The sequence below is a fragment of the Myxocyprinus asiaticus genome, chromosome 32 (genome assembly GCF_019703515.2).
Source record: "Myxocyprinus asiaticus isolate MX2 ecotype Aquarium Trade chromosome 32, UBuf_Myxa_2, whole genome shotgun sequence".
Lineage (NCBI taxonomy): Eukaryota > Metazoa > Chordata > Actinopteri > Cypriniformes > Catostomidae > Myxocyprinus > Myxocyprinus asiaticus.
Genome location: NC_059375.1, coordinates 20,375,136 through 20,401,837, shown reverse-complemented (window position 1 = coordinate 20,401,837; position 26,702 = coordinate 20,375,136). Strand labels below are relative to the sequence as shown.

The 26,702-nt window shown below is 37.7% G+C and overlaps 2 protein-coding genes across 6 annotated transcripts in view; one reads left to right on the top strand and one right to left on the bottom strand.

Moving 5' to 3' along the window:
- LOC127423261 (rho GTPase-activating protein 17-like) overlaps nt 1-24,146 on the top strand; it is a 32,378-nt gene extending 8,232 nt beyond the window's left edge. The window contains exons 2-20 of one of the 2 annotated variants that reach the window (XM_051667416.1): nt 4,995-5,034; nt 9,776-9,880; nt 10,007-10,083; nt 10,257-10,368; nt 10,939-11,015; nt 11,100-11,217; nt 13,005-13,073; nt 13,200-13,281; nt 14,118-14,245; nt 16,529-16,640; nt 16,726-16,807; nt 16,894-16,974; nt 17,134-17,247; nt 18,258-18,349; nt 18,445-18,601; nt 19,289-19,552; nt 20,109-20,236; nt 20,582-21,127; nt 22,395-24,146. In XM_051667416.1, coding sequence (XP_051523376.1) covers nt 4,995-5,034; nt 9,776-9,880; nt 10,007-10,083; nt 10,257-10,368; nt 10,939-11,015; nt 11,100-11,217; nt 13,005-13,073; nt 13,200-13,281; nt 14,118-14,245; nt 16,529-16,640; nt 16,726-16,807; nt 16,894-16,974; nt 17,134-17,247; nt 18,258-18,349; nt 18,445-18,601; nt 19,289-19,552; nt 20,109-20,236; nt 20,582-21,127; nt 22,395-22,510 — 2,500 coding nt within the window. In that variant the 3' untranslated portion in view covers nt 22,511-24,146. The remainder of the gene's footprint in view (nt 1-4,994; nt 5,035-9,775; nt 9,881-10,006; nt 10,084-10,256; nt 10,369-10,938; nt 11,016-11,099; nt 11,218-13,004; nt 13,074-13,199; nt 13,282-14,117; nt 14,246-16,528; nt 16,641-16,725; nt 16,808-16,893; nt 16,975-17,133; nt 17,248-18,257; nt 18,350-18,444; nt 18,602-19,288; nt 19,553-20,108; nt 20,237-20,581; nt 21,128-22,394) is intronic. The other variant, XM_051667418.1, reaches the window with a different exon arrangement.
- Nucleotides 24,147-24,888: 742 nt separating this feature from the next.
- The window catches only part of grid2ipb (glutamate receptor, ionotropic, delta 2 (Grid2) interacting protein, b), a 35,599-nt gene continuing 33,785 nt past the window's right edge, over nt 24,889-26,702 (bottom strand). Inside the window, exon 23 of one of the 4 annotated variants that reach the window (XM_051667833.1) lies at nt 24,889-26,636. In XM_051667833.1, the coding sequence (XP_051523793.1) occupies nt 26,565-26,636 (72 nt within the window). In that variant the 3' untranslated portion in view covers nt 24,889-26,564. The remainder of the gene's footprint in view (nt 26,637-26,702) is intronic. The other 3 variants (XM_051667832.1, XM_051667834.1, XM_051667836.1) reach the window with 3 other exon arrangements.

The following is a 26,702-nucleotide window of genomic DNA, read 5'->3' as shown; positions in this document are numbered from 1 at the left end:
AGAAAGCTGTTTCTTTTTACCATTTTTGACCTAATATTGACCTTAAGACATGCCAGTCTATTGCATACTGTGGCAACTCAAAAACAAAAACAAAGACAATGTTAAGCTTCATTTAATGAAACAAATAGCTTCATTTAATGAACCAAATAGCTTTCAGCTTGTTTGATATAATGGCAAGTGATTTTCTTGTACAAAATTAGCAATTTAGCATGATTACTCAAGGATAAGGCGTTGGAATGATGGCTGCTGGAAATGGGGCTTGTCTAGATTTGATCAAAAATGACTTTTTTCAAATAGTGATGGTGCTGTTTTTTACATCAGTAATGTCCTGACTATACTTTGTGATCAGTTGAATGCCGCCATTGTATATTGATTAAAACTAGGGCTGATTACCACACCTGGAGTCGCAAGTTCGAATCCATGGCGTGCTGAGTGAATCCAGCCAGGCTTCTCACTCTCAGTGGGGCATGTGGTGAGTTGTGCATGGACGGCGCAGAGAATAGCGTGAAGCCTCCACACGTGCTAGGTCTCCGCGGTAACGCGCTCAACAAGCCACGTGATAAGATGCGCGGATTGACAGTCTCAGACGCGGAGGCAACTGAGATTCATCCTCCGCCACCTGGATTGAGGCGAGTTACTACACCACCACAAGGACCTAGAGCGCATTGGGAATTGGGCATGCTAAATTGGGGAGAAAAGGGGAGGAAAAAAAAAAACTAGGGCTGTCAATCAATGAACATTTTTAATCAAAATAATTACATGGTACACCTATTAATTATTGAAATTCATTGCAATTAATCAAACATATAAATAATTCAATATATAACAATTACATAATTTAAATATTATAAAAATAGAATAATTCAGATAATTAAAATGCATTACATTATTGTTGTAGATGTGTAAAGCATTTAATAAGACAATACAAAAAGTGACTTTTGAAGACAGTATATTGTTTATTTCCATATTAATGAACATAAGCCTGTTATTGATCTACAGTCCACCGCAATCCATTTTGCATCCATCTGTCTGAGATAGATTTATTATAAGGGCTTTTCTTAGGATGCGTCAGTGTACACATGCATCAGAAAGACACTTTTGGAGCTTCTCACTTTGGTTGCGTCGTGTCATATACACAGCGTTTTTAGGTGGCTGTGTCAAGTTAAACATAGTTTGAAACTTAAAACACATCTTGAGATCTCCTTTTGTGTTTCACATAAGACAAATTATACAGGTTTGGAACAACATGAGGGTAAGTTATGACAGAATTTTCATTTTTGGATTAAATATTTATTTTCCTTTTGGTGAAGTGTGTAATTTCCCCGCTACCAAACAGAATTGCACACATAATCACTGTTTTTAAACAGGTTTCCCAAACACTTCCCTGTAGTTTAAACTTTAAATTAGTTACACAGTTATCATCTTCCTCTAAGAGAACAATTATGATGTGAATGTACAGTGAATTTAATACTCTAGGTTATGACGGACAAGCTTAGACTAGTATGTTATATCATGGTTTCCTCATCGGTTTTGAATGTTATGGTTGCCACAACAGGAGTAGCTGTGAGGACACAGAGAACGATCCACCTTGTTACGCAGGACATTCAGCAATGTTTTATTGCCACAGCCCCTTTTATTAGATAATGCTGGCCTTTATATTGACGTGAATTCATAGACCCATAAATCTGACCAAATATCAACCTGTTCTTATTTGGTGATCCTTGACGTAGCAATAAAAAAGATAATCAAGATAGATAATTTCAAGATGAGGTCACTGAACCTGTCTCTGATTCATTGTTTTGAAACAGTAGCATGATAGATGTTTGACGTGTGTGTGTGTGTGTGTGTGTGTGTGTGTGTGTGTGTGTGTGTGTGTGTTTGTGTGTGAGAACTGAGCCGGTGTTGTCCTCTTACATTCTCTGTCTCAGATAGACAGGACATAATCTGTGCCATGGTCAAAGCCCTATATTAGTTTACTATTAATAGGGCCTTAACTATTTGTTCACAAGGCTGACAGTGGACTGCTAAAATTCGCTGGGAAAGAAATGCCTATGGCTCCCATTTCAGACAGCTGATTTAGTTAAACATACGGTCAGCTTTTACCTGCTCCTGGACTTAACTAAGAATATTTCACCCAAAACTGAAAATTCTGTCATCATTTACTCACTCTCATCTTGTTCCAAAATCGAATGGCTTTCTATCTGTCGTGGAACACAAAAGGAGTTGGAAGAAAGCTAGATAAATGGGTTTGCAGCTAGTGGTCGACCGATATATCACCTAAGCAGACGAATCGGCGTGATGCGACCACGCAGCCATCATACCACTCATGAAAGAGACAGATTCTGTCTCCTAGAGATGAACGTAGTTTGGTGCAAAAGGAGCAAATCAATCCCAGAACAACAGCAAAGGACCTTGTGAAGATGCTGGAGGAAACAGGTAGACAAGTATCTATATCCACAGTAAAACAAGTCCTATATCTGCTCAAGGAAGAAGCCAATGCTCCAAAACCGCCATAAAAAAGCCAGGCTACAGTTTGCAAGTGCACATGGGGACAAAGATCTTACTTTTTGGAGAAATTTCCTCTGGTCTGATGAAACAAAAATTGAACTTTTTTGCCATAATGACCATCGTTATGTTTGGAGGAAAAAGGTTGAGGCTTGCAAGCCGAAGAACAACATCCCAACCGTGAAGCATGGGGGTGGCAGCATCATGTTGTGGGGGTGCTTTGCTGCAGGAGGGACTGGTGCACGTCACAAAATAGATGGCATCACGAGGAAGGAAAATTATGTGGATATATTGAAGCAACATCTCAAGACATCAGCCATGAAGTTAAAGCTTGGTTGCAAATGGGTCTTCCGAATGGACAGTGACCCTAAGCATACCTCCAAAGTTGTGGCAAAATGGCTTAAGGACAGCAAATACAAGGTACTGGAGTGGCCATCACAAAGCCCTGACCACAGTCTGATAGAAAATGTGTGGGCAGAACTGAAAAAGCAATGTGTGAGCAAGGAGGCCTACAAACCTGACTCAGTTACACCGGTTCTGTCTGGAGGAATGGGCCAAAATTCCAGCAACTTATTGTGAGAAGCTTGTGGAAGGCTACCCAAAACATTTGACCCAAGTTAAACAATTTAAAGGCAATGCTACTAAATACTAACAAAGTGTATGTAAACTTCTTACACACTGGGAATGTGATGAAAGAAATAAAAGCTGAAATAAATCATGCTCTGTACTATTATCTTGACATTTCACGTTCTTAAAATAAAGTAGTGATCCTAACTGACCTGAGACAAGCAATGTTTTCTACGATTAAATGTCAGGACTTGTGAAAAAGTTTAAATGTATTTGGCTAAGGTGTATGTAAACTTCTGACTTCAACTGTATCTTCAGTTCCCTGTAACTGTTAACGGTGATAAAAAGGCAAATATCAATAAAAAATATATTGTATATCATCTGCAAATATGCGGATATATCATTTAAAAAGATTTATTTCACAAACCTCAGGAAACTTGTGCAAATCCACATATTCCTCTTTAGCACATTTTATACTAGCCTGGATCAAAACTGTGTCCCTCTGACTCAAGAATGTTGCACAACAGTCAGTTCGTGACATTCCAAGCAGGTGATCTGGGCCGTGTAAACGGGAAGCTGTCAGGAGATTGCTGTTTTTGCTGGATCCGCACGAGAACGATTGAGCAATTTCAAAGTAAAAGCGCGTCACGTGCGCTATAAGTAAATGCCATATTCACTGTGCACTGTATGTGAATTAGTTTGATTCTGTCTTTTGTGAAAAAATGTGATAGCTAATGCACACATACCATCCGTGGTTGCTATTTCCTTCTTCCTAATTTATTAAAATTTCTTTATATGCATAAAATTACTAAAATGGGAAGACTAAACAGAAACCAGCAGATACTGCTATCTACTATATAAAACACCCAATCTTATTTTTTAAAGATTTTTTTTTCATAACTATTTTTACAAGTTAAAGTTTTGAATGGAAGTTTGAGTAAATATAATGCTAAATAAAAGTTAATTAATTTATGTATATGTCATTTACTATTAAATTAAATTGTGTGATACTTTGGCCTACTGGCCACCCTGCTCTGTGGATATCGGCATCTGCCATAAAAAAAAAAAAAAGAAAACTATATCGGTCAACCTCTGTTTGCAACAACATGAGGGTGAGTAAATTATGACAGAATTTTCATTTTGTGTGTGAACTATCCTAGCATCATTAATTCTGCCACAAGTAATGGCCAGCATCGTCCAAACACTGCCAGTTATGTTAAAATAATTAAAAATTCTGAATCTAAGGACTGATTACCATTGTCCCTTGTCTGCCAAACATGTTGTGTGGTCCAAACATCATCTGCAGCCAACATCAATCTGAAACTGAACTTTTGATATGAAGTTTGGATTGAATGCACTTGGCTTCATAGGAAAGCTTATGGATGCTCCCTTGCTCCCTATGTAGTGAATGACTTTACCTCTACACTGGTCTCAGAAGAGTTCGAAATGCAACATATTTTCATCCTAACTCCATATAAAGCCTCTGAAAGCAATTTTTTTTCTCAATGTGAAAATGCACAGTAAATATAGGATTTTTAATGAAAACCTAGTGCTATTGTACACCATAGTGTACATTGTGTTTAGCAGTGTGGCATTTTGCTATTAGTCAGTGACATTTTTAAAAAGGCATAGCGGATGAAACTAGAGACTAAAAGTTTTTGACTCAAACAGGCATTTCTCCCATAGACAAATTCCACTGTGATCGGCACCATGTTGTTTTGCATATGACCCCGTATGTCAAAAGTTTAACCCTTTTACTGACTGCCCAGAGTCTCCTGAACTGAGATCAGTTGGTTTACATGAAATTAAATGATGCGTTGCTTATATTGAAGCCAAAATACAACATCCACGCATGTGTGCGTGGGGTCACACAAGGGTAAATATGGGTTTCTTTTCTAATGACCTGTTGTCTTCTTTTACAGAGCGGAGAAAACAGAGGTCCTCAGTGATGACCTGTTACAGGTAACTGCTTTCCTTTTCATCACTGTCTCCAGTGCAAGTTCTTTGGCTCTAATCCATCTTACGTTAAATGGTGGGAAACTAGTGAGTCACTTGTGAGTCATTGATGTTAGGCAAATACATTCCATTCAATTTATTTTTAGCACATTAGAAAGAATGTTCTCTTATGAATAATAGAAGGGAAATTACTTACATCACAAACACGTAACTGAGCTTTTGCTTTTGCTCCGTTTGTGTGAAATTGTCCCCTGTGAATTAGGAAAAGTTTTGTTGAACAGTAAAATAGAAAAAGTTTGGGACTATGCAGAGAAAAGACTAGATGAAAAGTGCTTTCTTTCCAGCGATCTTGCTTTCATAATTTGTAGATTATATAAATGTGTTTTTATGCCTTGCAAATATAAAAAAACTGGTTTTCTGTGACGCTGTTTGAACATCATTGTTTTGCGAATTTAGCTTTTTGTTGAAATTGCAAGATTGAGTTGCAAAAGGCTTGGAGGCATCAGTTAGAATGGGTTTAAATAAGCAAATTAGTAATGTTTTGAACAGTCTGACATTGTTTTCCAGTTTAAGTGTTTAAGAAGTTCATGGCTGTCATGGATTACATTTATAGCTGTGAAATTTCCTTTTACTATTGTAAATTAAAACCAAAATATATCATTTTTTAAAGAAAACAATATTTAATGAAGAATATAAATATATTTTTCTGACACTTAAAATATGTTATAAAACAGACTTTTTGGTGGCTGTGAAAATGTTGTTAGGGCAAGTAGATGTATGATCTTCTTGACCCGCATAAAAGCTCATTGTTGATGGCTTCCCCCCATCTTGGCTGACTGTTTCTAAAATTAAATCCAGGAGATGTTTGGATATATCAAGCAAGAATCATGCTGACATCCCCTGTGGTACTTAGAGGGGTTCTGTTTTTATTCTGGGCTCTGCACGATGCCCAGTGAGGATGACAGCGGTATCCCATCACCCATTCTCAGCTGTCTGGACACCCGCATTACATGGCTTCCTCGGGGCAACTACTGTACACACTCGCATAAACTCTTGTAGCCAGACACGACACGTGCCACTCACAGATGCATTCTGTGGACCTTTTTGTTCAACATTTGTGATTTTACCCAAAAGCTTCAAGAGATAATTCACCCAAAAATGAAAATTCTGCTATGATTTAATAAGTCTCATGTTGTTCCAGAGCTGTCTGAATTTTTTTCCTCCATTTAACACAAAAGGAGTTAGGCAAAGTGATAACCTGAGTCACCATTCACTTTTAGTAAATGGTAAAAAGATGCAATGAAAGTGAATGGTGACTGAGGGTGTCGTTCTGCCTAGCATCTTTTTTGTGGAACGCAAAAGGAGATGTTAAGGCTAGGGTATACTTCGTTTTTAAGTGTGCCATTCCAGCTTGTGCACGATTGAGCACTAAGCCTTTCAAAGGATTTTTTTTTTTTTTTTTTTTTTTACAGCAAGCCGGAAAACCGAAGTGTGCTTTGGCCTTTAGGCCATGTTAGTCTCAGTCACCATTGGCTTTAACTGTATGGAGAAAAGATGCAATGAAAGTGAATGGTGACTGAGGCTAACATTCTGTCTTGCAGATCTTTTTGTGTTCCACATAAGAAAGTCATACAGGTTTGGAACAACATGAGGGTGAGTAAATGATGACAGAATTGAACAGACAATAACAGTCAGTTCCCGTGCCAGGCATCTCCGTGTTCTCATGCAGGAGATGCCTGAGTGGAATGTACAGTATGCTTGACCCAGCTGTTTTGGGACTGCTTGGGGGGGAATGTTATGACATAAAAGAGACAGAGAAGTGCGAGGAGGTGGTTATCTCCTCTCCCAGCCTGTGAAATTCCTGAACTGGGCTGTTTTTGGAACATGAGTCAGTTTTTTTTTTTTCCCCTCTCATTCTGATCACTCTCTGTTTGTTCAGTCATACCGCTCTGTTCACACAGTTCTGAAGTGACATTCTTTTCATGGTTGTTTTTCAGTGCTGACATACGTGAAAACAGTCACGCCCTGCTCCCATCAAAAAGTTTACACCGTCTGTGTCTGTCACAACATTAGTTTATATTGTAGCAGGGGTGTTCAAGTCTTAGACTGTGGGCCTCCCTGCTCTGACAAAACTTACAAGTTATTTAATTAATGAAGTCAAGTCATTTTTATTTGTATAGCGCTTTTAATTATGCATATAATTTCAAAAGAGCTTTACAGGAAATTATGCTGTAACAGAAAATGGAGCTGTAATGTCTTAAAGTCATTGTTGTAGTTTATGCCTTTAAAAAAATATTATTTGTTTTTAGGCCCCCAGTGAGCATGCCAAAGTCGACTGTGGCAAGGAACACAAAACTCCAAAAAATGTTAGTTAATGGAGAAAAATAACCTTGGGGGTAAACTGGAGGTGGGGGTGGGGTGAATTTACTCACTATTTATTATGTTGGCTTGACAAAGGCCACGTCCACACTTGCACGTTCAAGTCTGAAAACTTCAGTTTCCGGACTTAATCGTTTCCAATGTATGCGTTTGTGGAGACCATTTTCTAAAATCTCTTTTTTTTGAGGAGAAAAATGCCTTTTTAGTGTGGATGAGAGGCGTTAACGTAGCAAAATAAATGCATTTTCAAATGAAAATGTATTTGTGTGGATGTGTGCCAAAGCCAACTTGATTTAGGAATTTTTCAAAAATGTTAAACCGAGACCTAACACTTCCTTTCAAGCTACATTCACCAAACTAAGTACAGAAATTCAGACTTTTCTGGAATAGTGTATTATGACTTTTGTAACTGATCGGACTTACAGTTTTCACACTTGCAAATGATCAAAAATCAGAAGAAAGACCGTCCACTTCTGAGACCGTCAGTCTGCACATCTTATCACGTGGCTTGCTGTGCATGACACCGCGGAGACTCACAGCATGTGGAGGCTCATGCTACACTCCGCTATCCTTGCACAACTTACCACATGCCCCATTGAGAGCAAGAACCACTTAATCGCGACCACGAGGAGGTTACCCCATGTGACTTTACCCTCCGTAGCAACCGGGCCAATTTGGTTGCTTAGGAGGCCTGGCTGGAGTCACTCAGCACACCCTGGATTCGAACTCGCAACTCCAGGGGTGGTAGTCAGCATCAATACTCGCTGAGCTACCCAGGCCCCCCTCACTCCAATACCTTGACTTTGTTGTCCTTAAGCCATTTTGCCACAACTTTAGAGGTATGCTTGGGGTCGAAGACCCATTTGTAACCAAGCTTTAACTTCCTGGCTGATGTCTTGATGTTGCTTCAATATATCCACATAATTTTCCTTTCTCATGATGCCATCTATTTTGTGAAGTGCACCAGTCCCTCCTGCAGCAAAGCACCCCCACAACATGATGCTGCCACCCCCATGCTTCACGGTTGGGATGGTGTTCTTCGGCTTGCATGCCTCACCCTTTTTCCTCCAAACATAACGATGGTCATTATGGCCAAAAAGTTCAATTTTTGTTTCATTAGACCAGAGGGCATTTCTCCAAAAAGTAAGATCTTTGTCCCCATGTGCACTTGCAAACTGTAGTCTGGTTTTTTATGGTGGTTTTGGAGCAGTGGCTTCTTCCTTGCTGAGCAGCTTTTCAGGTTATGACAATATAAGACTCGTTTTACTGTGGATATAGATACTTGTCTACCTGTTTCCTCCAGCATCTTCACAAGGTCCTTGGCTGTTGTTCTGGGATTGATTTGCACTTTTCCACCAAACTACATTCATCTCTAGGAGACAGAATGCATCTCCTTCCTGAGCGGTATGATGGCTGCATGGCCCCATGGTGTTTATACTTGCGCACTATTGTTTGTACAGATGAACATGGTACCTTCAGGCATTTGGAAATTGCTCCCAAGGATGAACCAGACTTGTGGAGGTTCGCAATTTTTTTTCTGAGGTCTTGGCTGATTTCTTTTGATTTTCCCCACCATGTCACTGAGTTTGAAGTTAGGCCTTTAGTACGCCTCCTGTCAGAAGCTAATTGTCTAAAGGCTTGACATCATTTTCTGGAATTTTCCAAGCTGCTTAAAGGCACAGTGAATTTAGTGTATGTAAACTTCTGACCCACTGGAATTGTGATATAGTCAATTAAAAGTGAAACAACCTGTCTGTAAACAATTGTTGGAAAAATAACTCATGTTATGCACAAAGTAGATGTCCTAAACGACTTGCCAAAACTTTAGTTTGCTAATATTAAATCTGTGGAGTGGTCAAAAAATGAGTTTTAATGACTTCAACCTAAGTGTATGTAAACTTCTGACTTCAACTGTATATTCCAATGTAGCATACACACAAATAAATCTTAGCCATCTAAATGGGGCAGATGAGTCATACTTGAGTCTTTTCAGCAACATAAATGTAACATATCTTTTTCATACCTCCTCTGGGAGTGGTGTGATCAATCAAACTTGACATTACCCCACCCTCATGACTATGAAAAGCTCTGTTTTCATTTCCTTTCTATCAGCAACATGTGTTAATTGATAAGAGTGAAATGTCTAGTCTAATGCTATCTGCAGGCTATTAGCAGAGCATGCTGAAATTATGAAATATATTTCAGGTCATAGAAGCTTCCCATGCATTGTTACATAACATGCCCTAGGCAGTTTTTTTTAAAGGCTTTTTTCTTTTTGACAGAATGCATCCCGGCTTTGCATTGAGTGGCAGCTGCAGCTCAATATGGATTGTGGGTTGTTATCGATGCTTTATTTTGTTCTGCACAGATTGAGCGCCGTATGGAGTCGGTACGCATCGTTTCGCACAACACGCACAAAAGAATGGCTGCATGTTTGCAGGGGCAAATAGGTACTGACGCCGAGAAGAGACATGTAAGGGCATAAAAAGTGCTTATAACCGCACAGCATGTCAGTTATCACCACACATTATTTCTCTTGACAAATCTGCTTGGATTTGCACATAATGTTGCACAAACTCTCCCTGTGTTTTTGTCACAGAAAAAGCTTCCACTGACAGCCCTCTCACAGGCCATGCAGGATGGTGGGAACCAGCTGGGGGAGGAGTCTCTGATTGGGTAATTACAGGACATCAGCATTAAATAGATTTGTGTTGATTTTCACTTACGTTTGGATCCTTTATTTATTTATTTATTTTAATTGATAATTGATTAGCTGATTGCATCATACTGAGTTGTATTTAGGAAGTTCAATTAAAGCAGTTAAAGTATGTTCTTTATCTTCTGTTCAGGAAAATGATGGAGATTTGTGGGGATGCAGAGAACAGACTGGCCTCTGAGCTAATGCAGCACGAGATGCAGATTGAGAAAGACATCTTAGACCCTCTCAATCAGCTAGCAGAGGTATGGACAAGCATACAGAATCACTTCTGCATGAAATCACTAAGCATGAATTGTGCCCAGTGATAGCCTGGTTTATTTGCATGCACTGTCTGTGCTGTTACAGCACCCGATTTACTAAAGAAATGATGCAAATCAGGTAACTGTGCAAACATGCCCAAGAATGTAGTGCTGAATGCAATTTTCAAGCTACAATTTCAATAAAAATTTATGCAAACCTCTCTTTTTAATAGAATTCTGTTTATTGCCTACTTTCCGTGGGTGGTAAGAATGCAGTGTTAATTGTGCTAGTCAAATAGCGTGGAATTTTGTGAAGAAGGCAGAATGTATATTAATGAGCCAAATTTGCATAGAAGGTAGGCTCTGAAAAAATAACGGTGTCATTTCAGCACATGTAGTGCCTGGTTAAACTAGATTGTGGATAATCACTGAAATACTGTGCATAAAATTAGCACAACTGTTTTGTGAATTCGCCTCTCCCTTGTCTTCAGAGACTATCTCAGCACAGTAATTTTAGTGATGTCTCTCCATCTCAGTGTTTCTAACTACAGATATATTTTATTGTTATTGTAGGTGGACATTCCTAACATCCTGAAACAGAGGAGGCAGTTAGCCAAGTTGGTGCTAGACTATGACTCTGCCCGAACAAGGTGACGTTTCTATCATATGTCTTAGTTCCATTATATTGTAACTCTAGATTGACCCATTTTACAACTGAAAACGTTTCTTCCCAGGTGGTTGCAGGCGACCAAGTCGATAATCTCAGGAACAAACACACAAGCACTGACAGCCAAGGCAGACTCACTAAAAGAGGAAGTTGATGAGGCTATGAACAAAATGGAGCTGTGTAAGGTACAAATGGCCAAACAAGCCTATACGTGCCTTCATTCTTTTACTATCACCAGTTGCTTAGCTATGAATTTTACACCAACAAATGGGCGTATAATATTCCACAAAATTTTAATCTTTGTTTATTTAACTGACTCTGTGTTGAACAACCCACAAGCTGTCATGCACACTGCTGTGTCATGGCAAAACAGTAACTACACATTTTGTGAAAGTTATGACTGAAATCAAGTCTTTTAGACCAGTGTTTTCCTTTTGCCATAAGTACCCCCACAGCACTATTAGTAAGGCAGAAGTACCCCTTCATCGACACAAAACCAAATTATGTACCAAAGGCTTGTAAAAGGAAGTTGCCAGTTATAATGTTTATTCATCAACAACAACTAAAACAAAAACCAGGCCATATAAGCCTTGAAACTATTGGAAGAGACTAATGCTCTATACAGGGGACCCTTTAAATGTTACAAATGCATGTTTTTTACATGAAAAATTGTACTATTATCAAGTATTTACATTGATTTGTAGAACCAGTGCTAAAATGGTACTGCCCCTTATTTTCATTCTAACTCCATATAAAGCCTCCGAAAGCAAAATTTTAATGCACAGTAAATATAGGATTTCTAAGAAAAAATGCACTTAAGTACACTTTAGTGTACAGTGTATTTGGCAGCATGGCGTTTCGCGATAGCTTGCTCAAATTAAAAAAATGGCATATCGGTTGAAACTAGAGACTCTTAATCATTTGACACAAACAGGTTTTGAAAACGTAATGAGGTTTCTTACCAGATGCAGGTTTGTTGGTGTTTCTCCCAAAGACAAACTCCGCTGTGATCAGTGCCATGTTGTTTTGTTACATGACTCTGTACATCAAAAGTTTAATTCTTTACTGACAGCCCAGAGTCTTCTGAACTGAGATCAGTCAGTTTAAATTAATTTAAATTATGCATTGCGTATAGCGAAGCCAAAATACAACATCCACGAATGTGAACACGGTGTCGCATGAGGTTAAAACTCTTTTTCTCAGTTTTAATCTTTGGTTCAGTTACTAAATTTTGCCTTTGCAGGGCAGTACAGTTCTAAATGCAGTACAAATGGCTCTGCATGATTTTTATTTTTTTTCACATAGAAAAGCATGATGACATTCTAATGATATGTCTAATCACAATTCAGTCTCAAATAAGTCCAATAGTCTACTTTATCCAAAGTTTATCTGGCCAGATATTATCCTGCAAAACATGCACTGTTAGCAGAACTGTAACTCACTGAGTTTTTGATATTCTTAGTTCCAGAAGAGTCTTATCTGAAAAAAGAACTGTCCCGAATTCAGGACAGAAAATGAAGAAACAAGCCATGCTTCTGTTTGCGTAGCAGAATCATTATGCTAGTCAGACAGATGATGACTGATTTACAATGCGGTGATTGTTATAACAGGCAAAATCTGATGTATAATCAGTGTTGTAATTATAAAGAATTTTTCTTTCCAAGTGAATAGTAATTTTTGTTAAGTGGAGACTTGTGTCGTCACCCGCATGAGCATCAACGCTCAACGTGTGTGTTGCTGTAGCTCTGATAAAGCATGCAAAATCAAGGTTATGGGTTTGAATCCCAGGGAGCACATTTTCTGATAAAGTGTATAGCTTGAATGCATTGTACAGTAGTGTTTGCCAAATATATACATTTAAATGTGTCAAGAGCATGTGGCAAACCACTGCATTTGAGTCAAAACACAATCAAACCAATAGCTTTGTATAAAAATCAAAAGATCCAATCATGTTTGCTATCTCTTATTTTAGGATCAACTTTCAGCAGACATGTACAATTTCTTCTCAAAGGAGGCGGACTACGCCTGCTACTATGTCATGGTAAGAACCTTTTTGTTTTTATCTTTCATGGGGTTTGATAACTCCATTGCTGTGTTTATTCCTGTTCATGCCCATTGTTCATTCTCCTGTGCATCTCTCCTTCTTCAATGTCTGCTCTGTTCTCAGTTATTAGAGGCACAAGCAGATTACCACCGAAAATCTCTCACCTTGCTCGAGAGCATCCTGCCAACCATTCAAGCTCAGCAAGGTAACAGCATAGTTTGCGATCACTCTTGTAGTTTTATTGCTGTGTAATGATGACTAATGTCCTTCCCTGGAACAAGCGAGAATGGAGTGAATCTAGAGAGGTGGTCTGTTCCAGCTGTTTTCCGTACCAACCTTGAAGGCACTTAATTGTTTGTGTTCTCATTTGTGCCCATAAATCTAGCACTTGAGGGCAATAAATTGTTGTTGTAAGGTTTTTCTGTCTGTACATGTGAGGCAGACAGACTTGATGGCCCAGCATGTGGCCCATGAGTAATATTTCTCACATCTCACCCACTTGGTTCATCTGCTTTGTCAGACACAACAGTAAGGGGGAATAGATTCAATGGTGCATCATGATCCTTTCTCAAACAATTCAGGATCAATCCGGAAAAATTCAGAATTTAAAAAATAGTTATTAATAATTCTCATACACAGCCACCGAAAAAAAGAAGTGACATTGCAGCATTTCATGTAAACAGAAGGAAAGCTGCAGAGCTTCCTTTGGTAGTAGGTTATTATGCGCAATTATTCTATATTGGGGGTCAGAGCAGATATATTTTCGGATAGCTTTTATCCAGAATCTTTAATCTAAAAAAATAAGCATTGGAAATCATAACGTGACTCCTTTAATTGAATCAAATGATGAGATGCCTAAAGGTTCACCTTACTATTTAGTTAGTCAAGAAGCAGATTAACCATAGACGAATGCTCCATTCTAATGCGGTTTACTTTCCATAATTTGCTTAATGTTCTAATACTATGCAATCAGTTTGTCTGCTGTTACATGTGTGTGTATATGCAGTATATTCAATAAACTAATTTATGTCCTCCCAACAGATTCATGGACTGAGAAACCAGCATTTGGAACAGCCCTGGAAGAGCACCTGAAGCGGAGTGGCAGAGAGATAGCACTCCCAATAGAGGCCTGTGTCATGATGCTACTGGAGACTGGAATGAAAGAGGAGGTATGACAGCATGGACCACTACTGCATATATCATACAGATCAAACAATGCATTGTGGAACTTCCACAGTAATCATCTCCAATCTGATCGAGACAGACATTTTGCAAATGTTCACAATACTTGTATTTCCATGCTTGTTTTCATTACTACACTGTGAACACAGGTAAGTGGAGTGATACAAACAGTGAAGCATCCCAGTGCCATTATACTAAATTTTAGCACTCTTGAAAAGCCATTTGTCAAATCAGATTAGAGAACTGGTACCAACTGTTGTATAATTAATATTGGTTAATATTTCTCGAATCACAATACAACTTTTATTCTACTTTAGTGTCCACATTTTATTTGACACATGTCTCAAAATATGTGACCATATTCAATACTGCATTCAGATTGTAACGGGTCAAAAATGACCCGGCTCCACAGTAAAAAAAGTGTATGCTTTCTCATATGTGCCTTCACACTCACAAGCAACATCTAAACATTTTTGTAAACAGTTAACAATCTAGCATCAAACTAGTGCTGTCAGTCGATTAAAAATTTTAATTGCGATGAATCACATAATTTTTCGTAGTTAACCATGATTAATCTCAGATTTTGAAATTACTTGAATTTGACTGTAAATATACTTCTTTTCCTGTCAAAATGCATTTATTTCCTTCTTAGGAAAGAAAACAGAACCATATTTAACAATATAATGCTTTATTTACACCTTCCAATCAAAGCCTTCCACGGTATAAAGATGGAAATTCAGTAAAATAGCACCAGTTCAAGTAACATTAAACGTTTCCCAAAGTCTCAGTGGGAGGTTGACTAATTGAAAGAACTAGTCCTACATAGGTTGAATTTTCATTGCAATTACATCTCTTAAACTCTCAATCTCCACAATATGAATTTGCCAGTAGACTGTGGCTATTCGCTTTTCTACAGCAATAGTGAAGCCGCATTCAAGATTTGCATCAGGGCGTCAGCGCCAGCATCAAGCACTGCTTTAAACTCCACATGAAAAGCGCTTGCAGACAAAAACGTCTCATTCTGCGTTTTGGTGATAGTTAAAACTTGGAATACTTCTGTGGTAATTAAAATGTCCCTTACTTATGCTGAAAATTAATTGATTTCTGTTTCAAGTCCCATCTAGGCTTGTTTTGAACAACAAATAGTGTTGAGAGGTCCTTTCCCCATCATTTTATCACTGACACTGAATCACTGCTGTGTATGTTGTAAAGTATGTGCGTCAGTGTAACGACTCCAGGAAGACACATCACAAAGGATCTGCCCTTTAAACAAGTGTTTATGCTGGTTTTTGCTGTATTAACGGTAAATACATTAATCGCGATTAAGAAAAATGAACAAGTTAAATTTATTCAATTAATTGCATGCGTTAACATGTTAATTTTTACAGCTCTTGTTAAAACAAGTTTTTGGATGATAATTATTCATTATTAATTAACAAGTATTTTGTACATTTCATATTGGGTCAGAAGAAGGATCATAGGGGCAATTTTCTTAAAGGAATATTTCAGGTTCAAAATGTTAATAATAATATTTATTTTTATATAGCACCTTTTAAGGTAGCTTCTCTTTACATAAAAAAGACAAGCATATAAGTATACAAAAAATAAAAACAAACAAGTTAAGCACAATCGACAGTATTTGTGGCATAATGTTGATTACCACAAAAAATTATTTTGACTCATCCGTCCTTTTCTTTAAAAAAAAGTAAAAATGTAAGTTATAGTGAGGCACTTACAATAGAAGTAACTGGGGCCAATTTTTTGGAGGGTTTAAATGCAAAAATGTAAAGCTTATAGTCTTATAAATGCACTTGCATTAATTCTTCTGTTAAAACTCTTATTTTTTGAGCTGTAAAGCTATTTAAATCGTCATTTTTACAGTGGTTTTAGGGTTTTGGGGTTTGTTGACATTACTTCATGGCATGAAGTTGTCAAATTGGATAGAACTTTACACAGAAAAGGTTAGTAAGTGATTTTATCACACTAAAATCATGTTAACACATTGTTTATATCTTGTGGCTATACTTTTGAAACAGTGAGTATTTTAATGTTTACGGATTGGCCCCATTCACTTCCATTTTAATTGCCTCACTTTTTTTTAAAGAAATTATTTTTTATGGTAATCAATATTATGCTACAAATGCTGTCGATTGAGCTTAACTTGTATTAAACCTGAAATATTCCTTTTAGTCAATAGGGGATTAAGATTCTGTCATAACTAGCATGTTACTGCCTGCACATTTCTTAAATTCAGTCCCGCTGTTTTCCAGGGTCTTTTCAGAATTGCTGCTGGAGCCTCTAAACTGAAGAAGCTGAAGGCAGCGCTGGATTGCTCCACCTCACAGCTGGAAGAGTTCTATTCTGACCCGCATGCTGTTGCTGGTACAGTCTGATTTATTGTGTGTATCAGTAATATTCCATGTCATTTACACCCTATTAATTTGAAATTATTCTTTTCTGCTTTAAGGGGCATTGAAGTCCTACTTAAGAGAACTGCCTGAACCTTTGATGACTTACCATCTGTATGATGAGTGGATACAGGCATCTAAGTAAGTCGTCTTACTGGACTATATTAAAGGTTTAAAGGAATTATTTCATTTTTTTGTATTGGTAATTACTGTGCTTTTACTTTAAGTGTCCCTGACCCAGACAAACGATTACAAGCTTTGTGGGTTACCTGTGATCAGTTACCAAAAAACAACAAGGCAAACTTCAGGTGGGTTTCAGCAACATCTAAAAGTAAAGTTTAATAATTTAGTTAAAACAGCTGGTCTTTCACTACAACAACAAAGAAGTTCCAGTTGGTGATTTTAAATGTCTTACATTTTCGATTTGCCTTTTATGAATAGCAGGGGTTTTTTGCTATGTTTTGCAGATACCTTATAAAGTTCCTTGCTAAGCTTGCACAGGAGAGTGACATTAACAAGATGAACCCCAGCAACATTGCAATTGTCCTTGGACCCAATCTACTATGGGCCAAAACTGAGGGGTGAGAATATTCTACAAGCTGCTGCAACTAACAGGCGATTAATGCAACAATAAATCAACAGCTCTTAACCAACAATTCTGCTGTTGCCTTGAATTAAAAGAATAGTTCACACAAAAAAGAGAATTCTGTCATTTACCTCCTTGACCTCATGTTTTCCCAAACCCATATGACATTCTTTTCTCTGTGGCACACAAAAGGAGATGTGTATGACTCACTTTCTTTTGCCAAACACAAATGAAGATTTTTAGAAGGATATTTCAGCTCTGTAGGTCCAAACAATGCAAGTGTATGGTGACCAGACTTTTCAAGCTCCAAAAATCACATAAAGGCAGCATAAAAGTAATTCATACGACTTCAGTGGTTAAATCTATGTCTTCAGAAGCAATATGATAGGTTTTGGTGAGAAACAGATCAATATTTAAGTCCTTTTTTACTATAAATCTCCACTCTTTCACATTGTGAAAGTGAAAATGGAGATTTATAGTACAAATGCATTAAAATATTGAACTGGTTCTAACCCAAAGTAAATGATGAGAGAGAATAAAATTTTTTGGATTAACTATCCCTTTAAGCAGAATGTCTGTCATCATTCACTTCCATTGCATGTTTTTTTTCATACAATGAAAGCGAATGGTGACTGAGCCTCTTCTCATGTCTGACCGCACTGAGAGTTTGTGCTTATGTAGAGGACCTGCTTCCTTATTAACTGAACTTTTAAAAATCATACATTATAGTTAAAAGGGAAAAGTGCTTGGCTGTTTCATTTTTAGATGCTCTAGCACTCAGATTTGGCTTTCGTGGAACACCAGCTCCGCCTTGCATTACACATAATAACATTTATTTATTTTAGTTTTAGTTTTTTGTTATAGTTTCCCCATGCTTTCTTATACCTGCATTTTGGACTCTTTGGAGAACATGTAAACTACAAGCTCCTCTAGATGAATTTTCGACAACAAAAATATTGCTATATTTTATTGTGACTTTGTAAACTCTCTTCTCTTTATGCACAGGAGCCTAGCAGAAATGGCTGCTGCTACATCTGTTCATGTGGTTACTATAATTGAACCCATCATTCAGCATGCAGACTGGTTTTTCCCTGAGGGTATGGGGTATATAAGCTTTAAATATATAACAATTTCTTATAGAAAATTATTACAATCAAGTTTAAAATTTCCCTGTTTCTTGTTATTCCTTCAGATGTGGAGTTTAATGTATCAGGCATGTTTTCAATGCCTGCACCCCTGCCAAACAATGTCAACCACCTGAACCCGCCTGATTATGACTCGGGCACTATAGAGAGGAAGAGACCTGGTAGCATGGTGGGCCCAGATGGTGAATTACCTCGGAGAGACAGGTATTCATACTAATATTAACACAAAATCTCAATTAACGGTTTAATTCTAGGAATCAATCACCCAGATTTTTTCCTCTTGCTGCACAAAAATCTGCAATTAAAGGTATAGTCCACCCAGAAAATGAATTCCATCATCATTCACTCACCAAACCCATTTGATCTTCAGTGGAACCCAAAACGAGATGTTAAGCATAATGTTAGAGACTGACAACCTCAGTCACTATTCACTTTCATTATGGAAAAAAGATGCAATGAAAGTGAATGGTGACTGAGGCTGCCAACATCTGCTTAACATCTCTTTTTGTGTTCCATGGAAAATAGTTATACAGGTTTGGAACAACGTGTGGGTGGGTAAATGAAAGATGTTTTAATTTGTTTTTAATTTAGGGTGAACTGTCATTTTACGTTAATTAGAATCCAATTTAATTGATCAATTCGCAGTAACTGAGCAATTAATAAAAATAAAAAAAGCCAAAAAAGCTGCCGAAAGGATGAGATTATACTCTGCATTAACCTCTCTGGTTTGTCCATTCTATTGATAATTCCCTTGCTTTTCTTTTTAACACTGCTATTTGTGTGTTCGGGAGGGTGGTGTCTACCAATGCAGATTCCCCTCTTTTCTGTGGTGTGGCTCTACTGGGAACATATTAGCACTAGTGGTGTCTTTGCTGTTTCTTCTTTCTGTAGCTCTGCTAATAAATTAATGGACCACAATCCTCGTAGAGGCAATACTGTACCTAGAAAGCAGCACGCTTCGCCTGCCTTCCAACCCCCGCTGCCCCCGGTGGAGGCTGCAGGTACTGCAGGGGTTCAGCCTGTGGCTGAGCTCTTGCCCCAGCAGCCTGCGCCGATGGGCCTGGGCTTAGAGGGTTGCCAGCCTGGGCTGGCACTGGGGATGGCTGCCCTGGCAGCAGCACAGCAGCTTCTAGCTCAGCATACTGAGGAGATCAGGTAAGAGGCCTGCAATGTGCTGGACCAGTGCTGTACATGAATGAGTCATCCCTACAGACACTGTGTAGTAGACGTGGAGGGGTGGAAAAACTCATGTTTTTTTTTTCTCAACTGGTTGTACTGTGATCTCATTTATAATCCAATGAAACTGTGTACTATTGCAAACTGTTTAATATTAAATATTCTAAAAGAATCTGACTTAAATGTGAAGTAATTTGTTTTAGGATGTTCAAATTTTTGATCCTATCCCAGCATAATATGTAGTCAACTATAAGTAAGCCATTTGAAGGTTGACCTCCCTGAAAAGCCACACTGTTGTTATGTGGCGTTGTCAAAACATTGCTCTGTTTGTTTGAGCATCCCAACCAGTCCAGACATAGCAACATTGCCCCAACCAATGTCGTGAGTTTGGGGCGGGACTATCTGTTTCTTGATTATTATTATTATTTAATTTATTTTTTTCAGTTTCATTTGGTGATTCTAGTGGCGCAGAAATGACACACTTGCATAAAGAATTTTATTTTTTTTATTTTATTTTATTTTATTTTTTTTTTAGTTCAAAGAATCGAGACCCTGCGTCCACTCCTCCAGCTCAGAGAAATGGCACTGGAGGGTCAGGACAGCTGAGTGTGGTGACCCCTGTGGCTGGATCTACAGGGCCCAGTCCTCACATGGCACGCAGAGGTAAATTAACCTACAAATCTCAGCAGCGTGACTCAATTTGCACTTTTAAAAACACATTTTAAGTATTTCAAAGCACACTTGTTTACTAGGGTTTTTCATCTTATTTAATTGTTTAAATATCTTGTTTGCTTGCTTGCTTAATATGTAATATTATGCTTTTCAGTTTATTATATTATTTTGTATTTATTTCTATGTGCTCTTATTTTGTCTCCTTCCATATGTATGTATGTATGGGGAAAAAAAAGCATCCATGGATACCTTGTGTTTACAAAGTGCTATATGGCAGTTGACGCATAGTTTTAAAAGATGCTATATAAATAAAGTAAATTCTCTTCTTATTTACAGGTACAAAGAAGCCAGCCCCAGCTCCTCCTAAACCAGCCAACCCACCGCCAGGGCAACCAACCAGTCAGTCAGTACAGCAAATGTCTTCAGGCACTCCTCAGTCCCTTAGCCCCTCCCCTAGACCGCTCTCTAGTTACTCTCCAACCAATTTAAGCCCCACACAGCCACAGGCTCAAACCAACACAACCCCTCGTCGCCAAACGTGCAACCAGCCTCCCATTCAGGCCCCCAACCATCCACCCCCCCAGCCTCCGACACAGGTCACGACCCCTCTCCAACCCAGCACTCTCGGTCAGACTGCTGGTGACCCAGGAGAGGACCCCTCCCCTCCAAACACTCCCACTCCACCGAGTACCCCTCCACCCACGACAGTCTTTCATGACAGTCCCAGTCCAACTGCTCCTCTGGTGTTTCAGTCAGGATCTCTTCCTCGCACGAGGCCTGTGCCGAAACCACGTAACAGACCTACTGTTCCCCCTCCGCCCCAGCCTCCAGCTGTAGGAAGCGACAGCAATGGAATTTGCAGCGCTGCCTTCAAAACACTAGGTGAAGCTCTTTTATTTCCATTACACTAAGCTTCTCTTTTAGAACCTGTTTATTTATGTTTGTGTCACTTGCATGGGGTTTATAGTGCACAAAGTCTTGAGGTTATCACTCAGAGATTTTCACCAGCAGAGCCGGAGTCATAACGTGCTGTTTTCATGTTGATGTAATGTTATTAGTTAAAACATTTATAACCGAGATATTACTTACTTTGAGGAAGATAAACAACACTCTTATTGACATTTTAATATGATTATTCAAGTGTTTTATCCACTACACATTAATGTTTCATACTTCATCATTATTCTAAGCCAGTAAGTATTAAAGGGATAGTTCACCTAAAATCTCATTTACTCACCTTCATGCTATCCCAGATGTGTATGATATACTTTCTTCTGCTGAAAACAAACAGATTTTTAGATAAATATTTCAACTCTGTAGGTCCTCACAGTGCAAGTGAATGGTGGCTAGAACTTTGAAGGTCCAAAAAGCAGATAAAGGCAGCATAAAAGTAATCCATAAGGCTCCAGTCGTTTTTGGGTGAGAACAAACCAAAATGTAATTTCTTTATCACTGTACATCTTGCCATTGCAGTCTCTAGGCACGATCATGATTTCAAGCTCGATTACACTTCTTAGTGCTTGACACATGCGCAGAGCATTAGATGGCGCTGTAGGAAGTTTAATCGAGCTTGAAATCATGATCGCCAATGAGACTGCTGATATCATGATTTATAGTGAAAAGGAAGTTATATTTTGGTCTGTTCTCTCCCAGAACCAGGTGGGTCACTTCAGAAGATATGAATTTAAAAACTGGAGTCTTATGGATTACTTTTATGCTGCCTTTCTGTGCTTTTTGGAGCTTCAAATTTCTGGTCACCATTCACTTGTATTGAATGGACCTACAGAGCTGAGATATTCTTCAAAAAAATCTTGGTTTGTGTTCTGCACTAGAAAGGAAGTCATACACATATGGGATGACATGAGGGTGAGTAAATGATGAGAGAATAGTCATTTTAGAGTGAACTATTCCTTTAAGATGTGTCATCGGCAAGTCGCTTCCAATCATTCTTTTAGTTCACACAGTTGGTAGAGAGCAACTTCACCACCCGACTCTGTGGCCACTGAGCTGGTGTGAGAGTATTGTGGCATGACTTTACAGCAAGTCGGAAATTGCTCATCTCAGATAAACCTAATGATTTCTAAAACATTCATTACCAAAACTCAGTGAACCTGTGTTTTATGTAACTTTGTCAATTTATTGCTTGCAGATTCGGGGATGATATTCAAAGGGCTAAGTCAAGCCCTTGTTCCTGACATCGCTGTTGAGAAGCCTGTTACCCATGTTAAGGACACAGACCTGGACACTGAGAGCACCGTCCTTTGAAAATGGCCTTGAACCTGACACCACTTCCCTTAACCAAAGGTTTGCTGAAGAGCTGCTCTTCTCACTATTACCAAAGTGTTTATCATCTTGACTGTGCCTCTCTAAGACCGTATGCTTCAGACAATCAACACTTCCAGTGGCACCAGAGAAACCCCAAGATGAAGCACATTAATTTAAAACTGCCTTTTTATTGTGATGGCAGTAAAAAATGACCTGTATCGCATGAGAAACTAAAATGTATCAGACTGACATGTGTGGTGATGGGGTGAATTTGGTGGATGAGAAAATAAATGAATTGTTATGAGGTACTTGTAGGTGAGTCTTAAGTAGCCTTAGCTAAACAGAGCAAATACTCAAATTAAGCTGTTGAAAACTGTGGCTTTATGTATAGCTTGTGACTGCAGGTCTCCATGCAGCTAATACAGTTCACATAATGGGGGGGGGGGGGGGGGTAGCCTTACTTTGCCAGTTTGGATATTAGTTACTTGCAATATATTGGTTTAAGGTAAAAAAAAAAAAAAAAAAAAAAAAATAGAAATTTGCGGATTCGTTTTCTGCCTTTTACAGCTGATGTCATCATTTTGGTGCATTATTATGATTGGACATGAAAAATGAGGTTGAGTCCTCAGTTATGTGTAAAAGTAATTCTGATTGCTGCATATATGAAAGAAGCAATTTCCTATTGGTTATCAAATTGCATAAATGACAATTAAAGTAATTCACCTGTCAATTTATGTGATGGTAAAGGTCAAAACATGTACTTTAGTGATATTGTGGTATGGAAAACTTGTTAGATTATGGCTTTGTTTGTATGTATACCAGGCCTTCACAAGATAGCTTTGTATTTCCCTACTTTTACCATGGACAGAACTGACATGGTACCAAAGTAGGAAAAAATGTGCCTCTTGGAAATTGTTCTAACTGTACATTAGCTCAGACATAATTGCATACATTTTTCAGATTCTATTATCTATTCATCACAATTTAACGTAACTTTTTTGATACCATGACAAGATAAAATGGCTCTGCTAATCAACCCTGTCAGCATTCACCAGATTGCTGTCGTAAACAATATTAGCAGCTTGAAAAATGTGTTTGCCATGTTCACATGATTAAGTGGAGATCTATTCTCACATGTGATAAAAATGTACGCAATCATGTCCTCTGATGGTCATTGGAGTCTTTTTGTTTCCTTTTGTTGATTTTCCTTGTCTTTTCCATGCTGCCTTGCCCAAGTACACTTACAAGCACTATATTACAAAGGTTTGGAAAATACAATGACTTCACACTTATGAAACTTGAAATGTTGATGGTGCATTTGAAGTTCAGAGGCTTCATGTCAGAAGACTTATTCGTCTTAAATGACTCTGGAAAAAGAAAAAAAAATGCTTGGTATTACTGCTTTAAAGAGAATTAAAAAAGTGAAACAAGAATTTGATAAAGCATTTCATTTTGTGGTTGTCGACGAATCATTTTTTAATGTTTTCTTGTTCTGTCCCAAAGCCTTTTGTTTTTCTAGATTACTTTTTTGCCAGTAGAGTCATGGATGTGGAGCACAAAAAAAAAAAAAAAACTATTGTAGGATATCAGTGTATGTTTGTCTGCAGTATAAACTTCTATTAAAGGAAAAGTTCACACAAAATTGAAAATTTTCTCATCATTTACTCATCCTCATGCCATCCCAGATGTGCATGACTTTCTTTCTTCTGCTGAACACAAACGAAGAATATTTCAGCTCTGTGGGTCCATACAATGCAAGTGAATGGTGGCCAGAACTTTGAAGCTCCAAAAAGCACATAAAGGCAGCATAAAAGTAATCCATAAAACTCCTGTGGTTAAATCCATATCTTCAGAAGCATGATAATATATGTGGGTGAGAAGCACATTAATATTTAAGTCCTTTTTTTTTAACTATAAATTCTCCTCCCTGCCCAGTATTTGGCAATATGCACAAATAATTTGAATATCCAAAAACATTTAAATATTACTATTACTATTATATATTGATCTGTTTCTTACCCACACCTATCATAAAGCTTTTAAAGGTATGAATTTAACCACCAGAGTCTTATGGATTACTTTCATGCTGCCTTTATGTGCTTTTTGGACCTTCAAATTTCTGGTCACTATTCACTTGCATTGTATGGACCTACAGAGCTGAAATATTCTTCTAAAAATCTTTTTTTGTGTTCAGCAGAAGAAAAAAGTCATACACATCTGGGATGACATGAGGGTGAGTAAAAAAAAATAAAAAAAATGCTTGGAAGGGGGTCCCAAGATTGCAGTTATTCAATTCCAGGAAATTATACATTTAGCTATGCATCATCACAAAATAAACCTTGACAGTGTGGATGTATATTCAAGGAGGTAGGGGGCTTTTACCAGTGAGTATCTTCACTCAGTATGGTGACAAATCTATATATAATAACAGATCGTTGGTATTTGAAGCTCTTATAGCATTGCCTAGTAACAAGGTCGTTATGTTCATAGCAGATATGCAGAACAAGGAGTGCAACTTAATGTATAGTAGCCTTTTTTGAAAATAACATTTAAAAAATCACTACAAATTGACATATACACCTTTAATTCAAGAATAAAAACGTAGTTAAATAAAAAAAACCAATACATTTTAAATCATTTTTAAATAGATTTTTTAGATTGAATTGAAAAAGTGCCATTTACTTTAACCATCCATCATTTAAAATGAACCAATTAATTTAATTTTAAGACAATTTATATGGCACTACTCCCACTATATGTGGATATGGCTACAGTACAAATGAATTATACACACATGAATGTCCGCAAAAGCTTATTTATTCAGGCAAAACAAATTAGACATCTCATTAAAATGCAGCAATATGTGGCCATTCAATACTGAAGCCAATATAGAACTGCTCAGGAAAACACTAGGCTAGTCATGCCAACAATTTGTACACAAACATTTAAGTAATTTGGTAAAACAGTAGTTCAATATAACAAATAGATACAGTACATAAACAACCAAAACGAATAGGCTAATACATTATATAAATAGAAATAAAACACTCTGCTACGTGCAAATGCAAATTGTTTTTGATTTCCAGAGATTATGGAGGTTCTGACGAGGAACTAAGAAAAACACACATACAGTGCATGTTGTTTTGACACAAAGACAGGCGATAAGGAAGGTCATGCATTTCTAAAGAACAAAAGACATCAGGAAGAAATGCATCATGTTAACTTAAACAAAAGTACCTAACGTAGACAGACACGCTACATAATGGTTTTTGAATGAAACAGATTGAATGTGTACCCTTCTGAAATGTAATAAGAAATGTGTCACTTTAGCATTGTCTTTTAACTTAGAATCTTCATAGCAAGAGAGATCATTGTCATAGATGTAAACCAATTCCATAATGTAAAACATACCGCAGATTCTCATGCACGATGTAACCACTGATCAACTGTATCACTAATCTTGCATTACATTAAAGTATCAGAGTTCTGGAAAAGGACAAAATAGCTTAATCTTCACTTATGTTCCAAAGCATACGTATGAAGGGTGATATTGGTGTAGAGCACTAATACTGTGCAGGATTTAAAACTCGTTTACATTTTTGTGTTAAAATACATTTGGCATTATTATAAGTTAAACATTCATTCACCTTTGTGGTCTGGTGTGCAGTTATAAAGTTCTTCTGGCCAGTGTTTACCAATGCAGGACAACAGACCATCCCTGAATCATAGGAAGGATCTATTGTCCACTTGTGAACCAAAATACCAAAATATACCTTCAAAAATACCATTATCTTAAAGAAATGTTAATGTTCCTGTTACATTCTCAAGCTGCTAGAAATCTCAAAACTATTTATTTTAATTAAGCTATATTAATATACTTTCCATATCTTTATTAACATATCTGTATAAAATATATATTCTTTATTCTAAAGATACTTTTAATTCATACAAGACAAAGTAAGGTTTGTCTCCTTCCATCCTATCAAGTTCTCTGTGATTTTGTTGGCACATAGGGATCCTTAATTAGAGAGCGCATATACTGTTAAACCTGGCTTCACCATACCAGTGGTGAGGCTATTCGGGGGCTTTTAGGGTTTTCTGTTCCCTGTATCTCACCAAGTGCTCTCTATAAAAAAGAAACACAACAAACTCATTTCAACTGTGAATAAATAGCAATTAGTGGTTGACCGAT